The sequence below is a fragment of the Plutella xylostella genome, chromosome 5 (assembly GCF_932276165.1).
Source record: "Plutella xylostella chromosome 5, ilPluXylo3.1, whole genome shotgun sequence".
In the NCBI taxonomy this organism is placed as follows: Eukaryota; Metazoa; Arthropoda; class Insecta; order Lepidoptera; family Plutellidae; genus Plutella; species Plutella xylostella.
Window position 1 is genome coordinate 3,064,799 of NC_063985.1, and position 16,041 is coordinate 3,080,839.

The 16,041-nt window shown below is 41.0% G+C and overlaps 1 protein-coding gene across 4 annotated transcripts in view; it reads left to right on the top strand.

Annotated features, from left to right (window-relative positions):
* The first annotated feature begins 255 nt into the window (after positions 1-255).
* Positions 256-16,041, top strand: part of LOC105391556 (solute carrier family 12 member 6) — a 355,094-nt gene continuing 339,308 nt past the window's right edge. For 2 of the 4 annotated variants that reach the window (XM_038112940.2, XM_038112938.2), the window contains exons 1-2: positions 299-696; positions 3,818-4,058. In XM_038112940.2, the coding sequence (XP_037968868.2) occupies positions 3,941-4,058 (118 nt within the window). In that variant the 5' untranslated portion in view covers positions 299-696; positions 3,818-3,940. Of the gene's footprint in view, positions 697-3,817; positions 4,059-16,041 lie in introns of all 4 variants that reach the window. The other 2 variants (XM_038112934.2, XM_038112932.2) reach the window with 2 other exon arrangements.

The following is a 16,041-nucleotide window of genomic DNA, read 5'->3' on the forward strand; positions in this document are numbered from 1 at the left end:
AACGCATCACACCACCTGAGTTCCGCCGCCGCGCAGCCCTAAACGCATTAAAATGCATGAAAAGAAATTTAATGTGCTAGTGCAATAATGCAGTTAGCATTGCGACAGGTCGGGTTCTTTAAACTTACGTTGACGTTTTCTAGGAAAGCGTGGCGTTTCAGCGGGCGGCCCTCGGCAATTAGACGTAGCGTGCGCTCAGTACTGTCGGTAGCTAGTGTAGCACTAGCTAGGTACAGTGGGGCACAGGGCAAGTGCGCAGCGGCGGCGCGCGGCGGCAGACGAGTCTGAGTCGCCGAGGCGCCGCCCGCGTCCCGCGCCCGACACTACCCACGCGACGCCCGTAAAAAAAACATAAACATAACTCAAAACAACTCCTTATCTACAGATTCCCACACCACGAACATGTGCGGTTTATTCATCACGCAGTTATGCCGATAATACGTCCCGAAATACAGTGAAAAGTTTGTTGAGTGCGTGCACTCTATCGCTCAACTTTACTGCATTAACAGTCCGATGCGTTTCGTTTAAACATCAACAACTTGTTTACTCGGGCACATTCGATTGCTGTTTGTTTATAAATTAGAATATTCAGTTTGGTTTGGTGTTGGATATTTAGGAGGAACAGGCTTCAGCGTGACGTCACGGCCAGTGCAGCCGCTAACTAGATTAGATACGCTAAGCCAGCTCTGTAAACAGGTAGGTGAGTCGCCTTCGAGGACGAGAAGTGTAAACGCGGACTATCTAATCGCCCATTCGAGTTCATTCAGAGACAGTTTCTCATTCAAGGGCTGGATACCGGATCGATTGTAGTATCTGAACAAGTTCTCTTTCATAATCTGCCGAGTGCATAATACGCTCCTAACCGTATTGTCGAGGACTCCTGGAGCGATGTAGGTACTAACGCGCGGTTTTTGTGCGCCTTGAGATAAGAAATTGTTGACTTCACTACGGACAGATCAGCTATTCATGCGCTACACAACGAATGTATTGTGAACAAATACGTATGTAGATCGTACATAATGGAAACAAATATTGTTAGTTACGCACACGTTTAGTGTTTATTGTGAGTAGCGTTTAGCGCGCAGCTCTAAATCTCAACTGTAAACTTATTTATAGATTTCAGATTATACCTACATTCAGACCGATATTTAAACAAAGTTTTAATAAGTAAATTGTTTGCGGAAAATACGTTTACTTAGTTGCCACTCGCTTTGTCTTGGCTTTTCTTTCTAATCTCGGTTCAACTAAAAAAACTTCCAAGAAATAAACTTCATTATATTAAAATGATTCTTTTTTATTATTCGTTGACGGGACCTTTCAAAAGTTTATAACTTAATTTATAAGGAATCTTAAAGAAGAAAAAGGAAAACTAATTAGATCTCTAAGTTGGATGATGTATTTGGAAGAGACTTTCATAAAAAGTATTTCTCCTAACGTTACTCTATATTAATAAAAATACAAAAAGATATGGTAGGGAAGCGAGTCTGGGTATATTGGAATATGATTCAACTCAATCAAATATTCGTCAAACTCAATCATTAGGACGCATGTTGTAACAAATCGAACAATATGTATACATACCTTTAATTCATCCCAGTACTATTCAACATATCCGATACATTAGTCTCCTACTAAAAATCAAACCCGCATCTATTGCTTGGATAAAAGGGTGAAGATTTCTGTACAGAAAGGACAGTCAAAGTGGATGGTGTAGTATCATTGGTAGCTTCAGTGGAATCAATTGATACTGTGACCGGATCGTGTCGGTATCGAGCGATTGTTTCGAGAAATCGATACTTGTCAATTTATTAAATGTGGGCTTCATTCTTTTGGAATTCTTTCTTGGGTTTCACTGAGTGTTGTTAGGTTTGCCTTACTAATGCAATAATGTACTGAAAATCCAGGTTCTATGTATAGTCATTCTTGTTTATATTAAAGTATATTTTGGTCGTATTTAAATATGTAAATTTAATGACTATGAATCCTATTGTAAAAAACAATGCAAAAAATAATTAATATTCTGCGATTAAGTTATTTTACTAAATGGTCGTTATTATTATTATTTTATTATTATTATACTTGTGCTTATAGTTTATTTATTCTATTTATTTATACTTTATTGCACAATTTATTAAAGTAATAATGTACAATCAGGTGGACCATTGGTTCATTGTATTTTTAACTAAATACCTACGTAGGTACCTAGTTCTCATTTTTATTTACAAATTAATCTCTACATTCACTTTATAAGATGAGTATATGAATAAGATCACATCACCCGTACACACATAGGTACTGGCAGACATACACATTAACCTTTATGAACGCAGCTGTACGTGTATTTTACCTTTATTAAATTGGCGTCTTTGTGAGGGATAAAAGCTATTTGCATATCTGTAGACTTTTTAATAGGAGGGGGAAAGAGATCAGATACGGTTAACGTAAGAATGTGATAGTTTATAAAAATATAAATAAGCTTATTTCATAGGGAACCTGAGTGCACATTTCACGCATTGTGACCATCAAATACACTCACGATCTATGAAAAAGCTCCACTCACAAAATGCCGACACCAAATGGTACCATTTTTTTTTACATTTACTGTACTACCACAAAAATCTTTAAACACTGTTTAACAAGTGTTTAAAACGAAATTTGATAGCTTTTGTAGGCGTTTGACAGCGCTAAACACCTGTTAAATACTGTCTAAGTTTTTGTGGTACTTAAGGCCCTTAACTTTTGCTTTAGGAGTGAGTGATTTGGTTGGTACTATTGTCACTGGAACTTTTTCACTGCGCGCGAATGTGTCCAGTTTACAAGTCACAAAGACATAGATTTTTTTTATTTATTTTATTTTATCGTATTCGGAAAACTTACAGCTATCTTAAACTAGTTTACATTTATATGATGCATCTAGGAGCCATTTAATAGTTTTCGCATATGGTAGTAAATTATTACAAAAAGAAAAACAGTTATGGTAAGTCTAATTTACACATTTCGTAAAACTACGCAATTAGCAATTACAAGAATTAAATTACGCTGACAGTGAGAATAAGAACTTATTTTAATAAAGAATACACAAGCTAATCGTTTGTCTGGGAACCAAAGTACTCCGATGCCAAATTTCTTTTCAACGATAATAAACTACAGTTAAAAAAGTCAATCTCATTTGCCATAGCATTGAACTGTCTACTCACCCGTACAAAGAAACTATTTTGCCTATAGTTAGTGTTAGCTTTAGGTACGTGTAGTTGAAAACCAGTTCGACTTGATTGACTAGATAATAATATATACTCTGTATTGCAAAAAAATATTGTCATCATCTTTAAAAAAAAAGTGTTGCTTTTCGTAAGTCTCGAGAATTGATTTGGCTAATATAATTGGTTTGAAGGGAAGAATGCTGAGGGACTATGGGTATGGAGTCTTTTAAGGGAAATGTTTTAAAGCAAACGAATCTCGCGGCTATAGCTGACTTTTTTACAGAATTATTTCCCTTGAATTGATTAAAAAAATATTCAACGAGCGGTTCGAATACCTATTTACAGTATAATAACGATTTCTACGAATGATAGCTTAGGCGGTACGTCGAAATAACCAAATCTTTTATTGCTTTTCAGTAAATATTAATATAGGCATAAGGTAAACTCTCCGCAGAGTACCTCAATTAATCCTCGTTTACTAACACTTTAATTAAACAGAACTTTTACCTCACCAACTGATCATACCAAAACTAACAGATCACGTAAACTAACTATACCTTTACTTACACAGGATTATAATCCTAAACACACATTCGCAACCGGTATTTTCATTTCAGGCGGCGCTAACGGAACATATCAGAACCATATCTAACAATGGACCAGTAGTTCTCAAAGTGTAGCACTATAGTGTGACTTGTGAGTGTGTGTTCTTGTTTCGAAGTGTGTGAGTGAGAGGGAAGATGTCGGAGCGGTTCAAGGTGACGAAGTTCGACGAGGCCAGCAAGAGCTACAAGAACTATGGAGCCACGTCCGCGGAGGCTGACGTCGAGCTGAAGGGGAAACTTCTCACTGATTCAGGTCAGTACCGAAGCCTCATTTTGATGCGACTTTTTCCAGTAAAAAATACATACAGACAAATTGAGAACCTCCTGCCTTTTTCGAAGTCGGTTAAAAACTTCCCAAAATCCAACAATAATTAATCAGAAGTGGTACCAACATTTTGACATGTAGTTCGTAAGTAAGGTTTGCCCGGGCTGGCCTAGGCTCGGCCAGCGTCTAAATGGTGAATCATAAGCGGCCGATACAAACAATATAGGTACTCGTAATAGAGATGAACTGTTAACGAAACAAGCTAACTTCTTAGTTTATAGGCTCTAAAATGAAAAGCTACCTTTTTAAAACACATACCCGACAAATATGTATAAAACATATTATTATTGACTGTACATTTGTAATAATAATAAAAGTGTCTGCGGCTTTTCATACTTTTTTATTCGTTTGAGAGATAAAAATCGATAAGCCGATTACAAATGGGAATCCATTTATGCCCATACTGCTTCATGTCATATGAAAAAGGCAGCAAAATGAGAAAAAAAGTTTCTGCTTTGTGAATACCCCCCTATTTTTCAGATGTTTCAATATGAAGGGTCATTCTAGTTTATGATAAACGCAGATTTTTAGGGCTGGCTAAAAATCTGCGTGAATCACTTCTCTATGTTGTCCATTCAGTTTTTAGTAACGATGGAATAACCCTCCGAACCCGCGATTTTTTTAAAAACACTAATTATACATTTATTCTCTCGAAACCAAAACCCTATCGACCAAGAGGAGTCAACAAGGCTAACCATCATTACCTGTTCACAACCCGGCGTGTCCTATGAACATGTTTTTAATGTAATATGTTTCACGTATGCTTTCATCAAATGTAAATAGACTTATGGAGTGACATTTTCATTGCTAAATTTCCCCAGTGGAAACCAATGTGGTTACAATTCATTCACTGTTAGGCGAATCTCTCACTTCTCCGCATCTCTCTCCGAGTTTTGCGTGAATTTTGTGAACGCAAAATCGCACGTAGATTCATGTTCTGTTTGTTGGACTGTGCGTGTTTTCTAAACTTACACGCAACATTCAGTCACACATTCACGCAAGATACAGCGTGATGCGGGGCAGTTTAGGAACCGCCTTGAGGACCATTCACACATATCAGTGATGCTTCAGTGCCGGCACAGGTCCGGCGCAGTTCAGTGATATGTGTGAATGGACCTTAACTCGCGCACCGCCGCCACCGCAGCGCCCTGGGAGGTGCGAGACGAGTAAAACTCAATTTAGCTTTAATGACTTCTTATATATTATACTAGCTGTTCCCGCGCGCTTCGCTTCGCCTTAAAAGGGTTTTCCCGTGGGAATTCCGGGATAAAAAGTAGCCTATGTTCTTTCCCAGGGTCTAGACCGTATGTATACCAAATTTCATTCAAATCCGTTCAGTAGTTTTGGCGTGAAAGAGTAACAGACAGACAGACAGACAGACAGACAGACAGACAGACAGACACAGTTACTTTCGCATTTATAATATTAGTAAGGATAATTGTTGATTATTGGGTTTAAAATACATAGGCCACATATGCCTGAAGTATTATAATTTTTTTGTGATATTAGTCTACAACTCTTTAACTAACGCTGGTCAAGCTTAGAGTACCACATTGTATACTCAATAACTACAGACTTAAATAAAAGTCTCTACGTTCGTTCCTTGCTCCAAGACTAATATCTATTATAAAAATATAATTTCTATTTGGCTAGGTTATATGCAGATATTAACAGACCTTCAATCAAATATTCAAATAAAATAAGAAGATTTGTATGGCACAATGGACGAAAAAGTTTAAGAGCACTGAACCATTCTATTACTCAAGCGCAGACACTATTGTCATTATAGTTTGTAATACCTATACATTTATCACAAAATTTACAGGTCAGTTTTAACGCTAACTAAATTTGAATAACAATAGTATTCGAAGAGGCGAGATAACAATGCCGAGCGTCCTGAATATTATTTTTCAGGACTACAATATAAACGTTTTAACAATGGCTTTTCACCGAAAAAACAGTTCTAGCGAACTGGTGCCTCATTATTTTTAAATAAAACGTACCTGGTCTTAATAATTCTAGATAAGATATTTGAATGCACCTTTTCAAGGCGTCAGCGAGCTGCTTCCTTTGAAAGTCGCTCGTTTCGAAATTTGAGCATCTCAATATTGAGAGTATCTATTCTATACATATAGAGAGCCGAAAACAGACAGGACCTATAGTTTGAGAAGCGTTGGTCCAAAGAAAAGTAAGTTACAATCAAAGATAAATATGTATAAGTAATTAATTAATTATCTATCTTCAAATTGAGGTAATCTAACCCACATACATGCACAGTTGCACACGCCTTTTGATACCACAACACCAAATGAACAATTTAAGCTACGAGTATCCTCAAATCCTCAAGGCTTCAATGTCATGATCGCAGTATAGGGAGAATTGTCATGCAGTCTGCACGCTTAATACAACGAGGCAGAGTCGTGGTTAGGTTAGCTGCAGCACTCTGAAACTTCGTATGACTTAAGCTAGAGTGACCCCCATATACAATACATATACAGGGTGTTGCAAAAAGGGTATACTAAGCCGAAAGGGGGTGACTCAGAGGGTCATTCTGAACAACTTTTGTTCTACGACTTTTGAAAATTCATGAAAAAAAATCCATAGAAACTTTGTTGGTCACGTGACTTTTGGAGACCGAATAATTTTTTTTCGGGAATTTCCAAATCTCGTAGAACAAAAGTTGTTCATAATGACCCTCTGAGTCACCCCCTTTCGGCTTAGTATACCCTTTTTGCAACACCCTGTATATGTATTGTATATGGGGGTCACTCTAGCTTAAGTCATACGAAGTTTCAGAGTGCTGCAGCTAACCTAACCACGACTCTACCTCGTTGTATTAGTGCCAATTTCTCCATAGTCGGTTAGAGCATAACCAGGTATTAGTGGTTGAATTTTGACACATCTGTCAAGAATTTTATATGGAGATGACGCATAATTGATTAACCGTCGGTTAAATAACTGGTCGGTTAGATAACCGACTATGGAGAAATTGGCACTTAGTTCCTTAGTTTTTGTAAACCAAGAGCAACCCTGCGGTTCACCAAACGACGAATAAAGCTTAAGAGTTATTTTCCCAACTAGACCGCAGAATTGGACGCAGTGAAATGGAAACTAAATTGAACAAGTCAGCCTCCGCTGATTGCAATAGTCGGGTCTTTAATATTAACTGCTAGGGGTCACTCTATATGACGAAAAACAAAGTGCGCTGCTGCGCGAGCCACAACTCTATCTCGTTGTATTAAGCGTGAAGATTGCACGACAGCTCTCGTTCCTTCGTTTTTCCTCAGTATAGAGTAACCCTCTTGTTCTCTAGAGCACCCTGTAGGACGTTTATTATCGATATCTACTAATAGCCTACTGACTCAGGATTGGATCAATAATAATATTGTATTTTTAAATTTGCTATTATTTTTTTTCTGATTTTACACTGTGTAGGTTCCTTTTGTGATTTTACCTATATACCTCGTTTCAGCTAGGATGATTCCTGTGACAAGTCACAATTTTCCGAATTGCACAAATACTATTGAGAAATCATTCATTGGCATTGAGTATGAGGGTACACCCGAGTCCGCGTTGTTCTATGTTCATTGGATACCACCCATACAATAAGTCAGTAGACAATATAATTAATTTATATGTGATATCTATAAAACCGTAAAGCTAAAAACGTCACAGGAATCATCATAGCGAAAACGATTCCTTCTTAAATACAATAACGAACAAACAACCCAGTCATCCACCAAACGTATGTAAAGTAACGTAAGCTTAGTCCCAATCCGAGTAGACAGAGGTATTCAATTCCGCCTAAAAAAATAACACAGTATTCGTGCGGTGAATTTTTCAATGGAAATATGAAATCTACATAAAGAGCCGCGCAATCATGCCCAAACGTGTTTACTCTTCTCTGAGGTAATCCATCTCAAGTATAATCCAGACATTCAGACATTATGCTATCAATAGCTACCTCTAATAACAGTCTAGAGTTGTGGAAAAACAATAATACATTTATGTTATAACATTGACGGCCGAATGGCGTAGTGGTTAGTGACCCTGACTACTGAGCCGATGGTCCCGGGTTCGATCCCCGGCTGGGGCAGATATTTGTTTAAACACAGATATTTGTTCTCAGGTCTTGGATGTGCCCGTAAAATGGCAATAGGCCCGCCCCCTATTACATTGGGACTAACATAACACTCTGGCGAAAAGTGGGTGCAGCAATGCACCTCTGCCTACCCCGCAAGGGAGTACATTAGTACAAGGCGTGAGTGCGTGTTTTTTTTATTTATTTTTTGTGTGATAACATAAACGTAAAGCGTCCACCTATCGTCTGATTTATGTGATGATCAATAAAGCAATATTCTATTCTATTCTATCGTACGTAACATAAGATTTTCATAATCGTATGGAGAAACGGCGTCGGCAATGCCGATGAAGTGGACACACTTGTCTGTATTTCTATACGCACAAGAATACTAAAAGCGATGCGTCCGTTGAGTACGACGCCACAAGGCCCACAAGGTGTAGACTCACCTTAATACTTTACTAGGTATGTACTAGGTAACTTACGTATACAGCTTAAGTTCGTACATACTAGATGTAGATACCCAGATAGATGACGAGTGAGACTGTGTCTCAATCACATTTACGAAGCTAAAATCAAAGACGTACTTATAACAACGACCGGTGCCATTAAATGGGAATATTAGCAACATCTGGAATTGTTTACTACTCGTAAAATATTTATGTCAACAGGTTAGAGTGCTCGCCGGTGGGTATGTTCAACATACAGGATGTCCCTGGTTCAAGTGCACCTAGACAAGTAACGCACATATCCGATGGGTAGGCAACATACCTACAGGGTTTTAACCGGCACATCCGAAAAGTGGTCAATCATTTTTTTTTCATTTTTTCTAGAAACCTGGCCCAAAAATCTACCCCACTCCCTCTTCCCCGCGCGAGGTCCCGCTCTCGTCCTTTTGTAGCGTTAGCATAAGAATTATCAGACGATTAACAATAAATATTTTTTATTGCATACTTTTTTGTTACTACTTTAACAAGTAGGTAACAACTTGAATACTTAAAATGAAAAAAATAATTATTTAAACTAAAGATTACGAAAGTAAAAAAAAAATAGGTTGCAGTATTTGGTAAAAATTAAGTGGTGATATAACAAGGGCTACCACACTAGGCTAGGCCTGTGTCGTGGACAGCCAGGACATATAGAGGGTATTGCAAAAAGGGTATACTAAGGTATTTTTTGATAACCAGAATAATTTCAAATATCGGGGCGCTACATGTAGGTATATTATGTTTACGTTCTCGCAACAATTTTCTTTATAAAATTAGTTCATTAAAACTGCGCAGTTTGGCGAGGTTTATTATTTTTCCGAGCTTAGTTATAAAAATACTGAAAGCAAAGAGGATGAAAAGAAATATTTTTGGGATTATCGATATTACTTTTTTTGCACTCAGTACTAAAGACAAATGTCATTTAACCCAGGTGTCTAGTTATCTCGCCCGCCTTGTAATGTGTAATTTTAGAAAATTACATTTTTCAGTTTATGTGTTTATTTAAATTGTCGCCATCTTTTATTGACTGGTTGCTATTGGTAGCTCAGTACAGTCTACAGCAACAAGTTATGCTTAAGTTCATTGGCTGTTATTTCCCTAATCGTTCGGGTATTCAAATGTTGCGGACTCAATGTCGCAACGGACTACAGTGCCACAAACTTATCTGTTCCGGTGAGAGCTTAGATAAATGTCTAATATTTCTTCATTCTATTATGTTTTAAGTTTGCCGGTAGTGGTAATTCGCCCTTGCGGTTTTAATAAACCCATCTAATATTATATCAATATAATTACATATAATCAATTATTAATTACTTAATGAGATAAGTATGGATCAATTTAGTTCGCTCTCACCGGAACAGATAAGTTTGTCGCACTATACTTATGTCCGCGGCTGACAATCTAACACAATACACAGCAATTTCATGTGATCTAAAGATACATAAATGTTTCTGACACTCTAAGCAATATGAGTATGGTTCGGACGACAAGGCATTGTGGTTTTATGAAAGTAGTAAGTGTGTACTGTGTAGTGTTGTTTGCGTCAACTAACGATATCGAATACATAACATCGAAGATCCGAAGCCGGGGTTCAAACCTGAGACCTCGACTGTCTGGTGGCCGCGCCATAACAAAGCAACCTATCCTATATAAAAATTGTGCGGTCATTGCGTATCAAGATATTTTCTGATCTGCATATTATTATTATTGAGTACCACTCCAGAGTGGGTTATCATTATCATATAGATAACATACACTGAGTTGCAGAAAGGATCTTTAAGTTAATGTCGGCATTAAATGTATTGTTGCCTTGCTTTGACAGTATACGGACAGAAAGAGACAGACATAGATTTAATGTCGACATTAGCTTAAAGTCCCTTTCTGCAACTCGGCAATACTAACGTACTTATAGTATAAGAATACGTAGGTATGTATTATGTTCTATATAATATTAACTATTATTAAAACCGATAATGATAATGACCGATAAACGTAATATTACTGTATTTTTTATCAAAGGTACGTAACCTCTACGTAACACTACTGTGGATTAAATTACTTATGTCCAAATAAGTTTATAATAAGTACCTTTAGGTAAGTACAAAATAATAATAATAATACGGAACATGTAGGATAGGTAATCTGAACAATAATAAAAATAGGTATATGCACATAATTACTACTTACAGACCTGCCTAATTTTCTTTTGTTAACCCTTCAACCGACACGTCGTGTTGTCGCAAACACTAAAAATGGTCATTGTAGTCATAGAGGCACCGCGATGAATAAATAGCTTTAACTAATGATATGAATATGACCGCTGTATGACGACTCACATCCGCTGTATCGCAGTTCACACGGCGTTTAGCATTATATGAAGCACTCTTTTGTTTTAGTAAAATATGTTGTTGTTTTAATGTTTATCATTCATTATCATCGGTATTGTGCACTGTTCATTTGTCTTCGTAAACATTGATTAGTTTAGTTTAGTTAGCAAAGCCGAGATAAACCGCCTGGATATAAAAAAAGTCGCTTAAATTTGAACTGCTGAACTGATTTTGTTGAAAAAATATAGGTTTTTATATAGATTATCGTAGAAAAGAAGTTTTAGAAGAACATATTTCTAATGTCTATAACTTTTTAGGGTTCTGTACCTCTAACGTAAACATTGAATGCATATAGGATCACGATATTGTCCGTCTGCCTATCCGTATTTTCTTCCGTCTTTCTATTAAAACCCTTTATCCCGGGAACCACACTTGGCTAATCTTATGCTTATAAGGTACAAAGGTACCACAGAAAGTAGTAATCAAATTATCAATTCTGTCCTAGAACTCCTTCCTTATCCAACTAGTCCCGCCGTCGTGCTTGTCTTCTGAAATTAAATTAAACATTTAGGTATGTTGAGGTGCGACGATTTAAATTAAAGTCCGAACTCCAAATTAATGTTAACAGTTTATTATCGTCACAATAACACACACAGGAAAGATAGAAAGATAGAAGGTGTGAAAGAAGAAAGCACAAATAGTTTTTAGATAAGTTAACGAACAGTTTTTACACAAGATACACGAAACACGAACAGTCAATAGTCCTTATCACAAAGGCATACGGTTGATATTCGCGTAACAGGCGAGAGCGCAAACAAATAATGTAATAGCCGCGGAGGTGTAGTTCACGACTGGCGACTGATGCGCGCTTGCTCGCGCGCACAGAATTCGCGGGTAAGCGCATAATAAAAACGGCAAAGTGTGTATCACATTTTTAACCACTGACAACAAAAATAAGTTGTTATAATTTTGTCGTGTATTTGTGTGTAGGTAATTATGATATAGATAGATAATGTTTTGTATAATATAATAATATAGGTGTAGGTATATAAATAGATATTTTTAGATTATAATTTTATTTCTTATTTTGTATATTGTAAGTGTAAATATTTGTAATAGGTAAATAATTAAATATTATAATATATATATTTATGTGTGGTAAGTACGCCACATCACCCCCCTCCAGAGACCGGGTTACGGGCGATAAAAATCGGGGAACCGGACTCTCCGCCCAGAACGAGTGGTTTTGATCGGAGGTTGAGGTGGAGATGCACGAGTGACGTCCGGTACTGGTGCAGGTGTGACGTCAGATGCAGGCGTGACGTCAGGTGCAGGTGCAGATGTGACGTCAGGTTGCTGGTCAAGGGTGTCCGAGTCCGTCAGTATGTAGGCTGGTTTAAGGCGGTCTACAGATACTGTAACGGCTTTGCCCTTGACATTTAATTTTAAAACTTTGGCACTGATGCGCTCCAAGACTTCGTGCGGGCCCGTGTATGCGGGTTGGAGTGAGCCTCGCAGCGCGTCTTCTCGGAGGAATACGTGGCTGCAAGTGGCGAGATCCTTAAATACGAAAGTTTTGGGGTTGCTGTGGTGCGAAGTTGGAGTTGGTCGCAATTTGTTGGCGAATGACTTGAGTCGGGCGGCGAATTCAGTCACATCGGTGGTATGACCAATTGCTGTTGAATTGAAAAACTCACCCGGCAGACGTAATGGTTCGCCATACAGCAGCTCGGCAGAGGAACTCTGGAGGTCGTCCTTGAAGGCACTCCTTATGCCGAGTAGAACAAGTGGGAGCGACTCGGTCCAGGTGGTGTCAGCGTGGCACATGATTGCAGCCTTGAGCTGCCGGTGAAAACGCTCCACCAACCCGTTACACTGCGGATGATAAGCGGTGGTCCTTCGGTGCTGGAAACCGACAAATTTGGACAGGTGCTGGAAGAGAGCAGACTCAAACTGCCGGCCCCTATCGGTAACGATGGAGGTTGGGCAGCCGTACCTGGATATCCAGCAAGCTAGAAGCGCTTTAGCCACTGATTCCGCTGTGATATCGGTAATTGGGACAGCTTCCGGCCATCGCGTGAAGCGATCGACGGCTGTCAAGCAGTACCGGTATCCGTTGGAAGGAGGAAGAGGGCCGATGAGGTCTATATGGACATGTCTAAATCGCGTTGCAGGTACGTCAAGTGTGCCCAAAGGCGCGGACACATGTCGGGTAACCTTGCAACGCTGACAGTCTAGACATGCCTTAGCCCATTCGCGGCAGTCTTTCCTCATCAGTGGCCAAACGTAGCGCTGTGCTACAAGTTTGGCACTAGCATTGGCTCCAGGGTGACTCATCGAGTGTAGGCAGTCGAAAATGGCCCTACGCAAAGGCTTAGGTACGAATGGCCTGGGGGTCGGTGTGCTGATATCACAGTACAATTCAGTACGACACCCGGGAATTGGTACCTTTGCTAGCCGAAGTGATGTTTCACCCTGCAGCAACTGGATAAGCTCCATGTCTGAAGCTTGGGATTCGGCTAATACTTCACCGTTGACTGGACTTTGCAGCTCCTCAACACGAGAGAGCGTGTCAGCCACCACGTTATCCTTGCCAGCAATGTGCTGGATATCGGTGGTGAACTGAGATATGAAGTCCAGGTGTCTATACTGACGTGGCGAACAGTTACGCTTCCGTTCGTGGAAAGCGAAACACAGCGGCTTGTGGTCAGTATAGATGGTGAAGTGCCTGGCCTCTAGCATATGCCGAAAGTATCTGATGCTCTCGTAAATCGCAAGGAGCTCCCGGTCGTAGGGTGAGTATTTCACCTGCGTAGGGCTCAATTTGCGGGAGAAAAATGCTAGAGGCTGCCAAATCCCATCCTTGTACTGCTGCAAAACGCCGCCCATCGCCGAATCAGACGCATCCGTGACTAGACTCAGTTTGGCCTGCGTATCCGGATGAGCCAGTAGCGCTGCGCTACAGAGGCTGTCCTTGATGTCGCTAAAGGCCTTCAGCGAGTTTCCGCTCACGTCGACGGGCTGTGATGCCTTTATGGAACCGGTCAGCAAAGCGTTAAGGGGAGCCTGAGTGAGGGCAGCATTGGGCAAAAATCTACGATAAAAATTTACCATTCCCAGGAAACGCCTGAGCTGCCTCGCCGTGGTTGGTACAGGAAACTCCCTTATTGCCTGCACTTTGCTTTCCAGAGGTTTGGTGCCGTCTTTGTTGATCGTGTAGCCTAGAAATGTTACCTCAGGTGCGCCGAAAACACACTTCGCTGTATTCAGGAGCATGCCGTATTCCTGCAGCCTGGAAAATATTTGGCGTAAGTGGTTCTCGTGCTCTTCCTGGGTCCTGGAAAAGATCAAAAAATCGTCCAAGAATGGATAACAAAAATCTAGGCCACGAGTCAGTTCGTCAACAAATCTCTGGAAAGTTTGACCTGCATTCCGTAAGCCAAACGTCATGAACGGAAACTCGAAGAGTCCCAAGGGTGTAGTGATCGCGGTTTTCGCAATATCCCCTGGGAAAACTGGGATCTGATTATAGGCCTTAACCAGGTCCAGGGTGGAGAAGATCGTACACCCCGACAGACTGTGAGAAAAGTCATGGATGTGCCTGATTGGGTATTTGTCCGGTACCGTTCTGGCGTTCAACGCCCGATAGTCACCGCAAGGACGCCATCCGTTGTCCTTCTTCGGCGCCAGGTGAAGAGGAGACGCCCAAGGACTCTCGGAGGGACGAGCCGTGCCATTCGCCAACATTGCCTCGAACTCCGACTTCGCAATTTTAAGTTTGTCCGGGGCGAGTTGGCGCGGGGAACACGACACTGGAGGACCTGGGGTGGTGCGGATGTGGTGTTGTGTGTTGTGTTTAGGTGTGCGTGGTGAGCCGGCTGGCCGTGTAATGTCAGGGAACTCAGCAAGAATAACATGATACCTGGAGTCGCCAGTCGAGACCTTCACACTGTAAACACAAGAATCATTATCATCAGCAGGTAAAGCTATACTACAAAGACTAGTGGTGTTGTCACATAGGCGTTGATTTCTTATGTCTACCACAAGGTTGTAGAATGATAAGAAGTCAACACCTATGATGGGTTTGGTAACATCAGCTACTGTGAACGTCCAGTTGAAATCACGGCGTAAACCTAAATTAAGCGTAAGGTGCACTGATCCGTAGGTATATATGGTCGAACCATTAGCGGCACACAGTTCGTATGAAGTCTTTGCGCGGCGCTCACGAAGTGCCGATCTGGGGAAGACGCACAAGTCACTTCCGGTATCGACCAGATATTGGAGTCCAGATCGACGGTCTGTCACGAAGAGGCGACTTGTGGCGTTGGCGTTGGAGGGTACGGTCGTCGCTACTTCCGGCCCTCTTGGCCGTTTCCCGCCGTGAAGTCGCAGGGCTGGATGCACCGCTTCGCCTGGTCCCGGAACCTCCAGTGGTGCCAGCAGATCGGATGCTTCCGGTAGCTGGACTGGGAACGCGTCGAAGGTGATCGGCGGTCACGTCGCTGCGGTGGTCGTCGGTCGCGGGATCGGGATCGGTCGCCGTGGACGTGGGCAGTGAGTGCGCTGACCTGCTTCGTCAACGCTGCGATCTGCTTCGCCATCTCCTCCATTTCCGACGTTGGCCTTGACCTGGCCACGGCTGAGACGTGGTGTCCTGGCACGATGTCGTGGATGCGATCCGCTAGCTCAGCTAGCGCATCGAGGCTGGAGGTCGCCTGGGATGCCACGATTGTCTGCATGCTGCTGGGGAGTCGGCTGGTCCATATGGTCTTGAGGAAGTCCTCTGGAACGTCAGGACCACCGAGGTGACGCAGGTGACGCAGGAACTGTGTGGGCTTGCGGTCGCCCAGCTCCTCGTGCATCAACAGCTGTTTCACTTTGTTCTCCTTGGAGACGCACAGCCGCTTGATAAGCTCCGACTTCAGATTCTCGTATTTGTCGGTGTCGGGAGGCGAAGTGATAATGTCCTCGACCTCTGCCGCATACTGGTGCTCTAGCTGCCCGATGACGTGGTA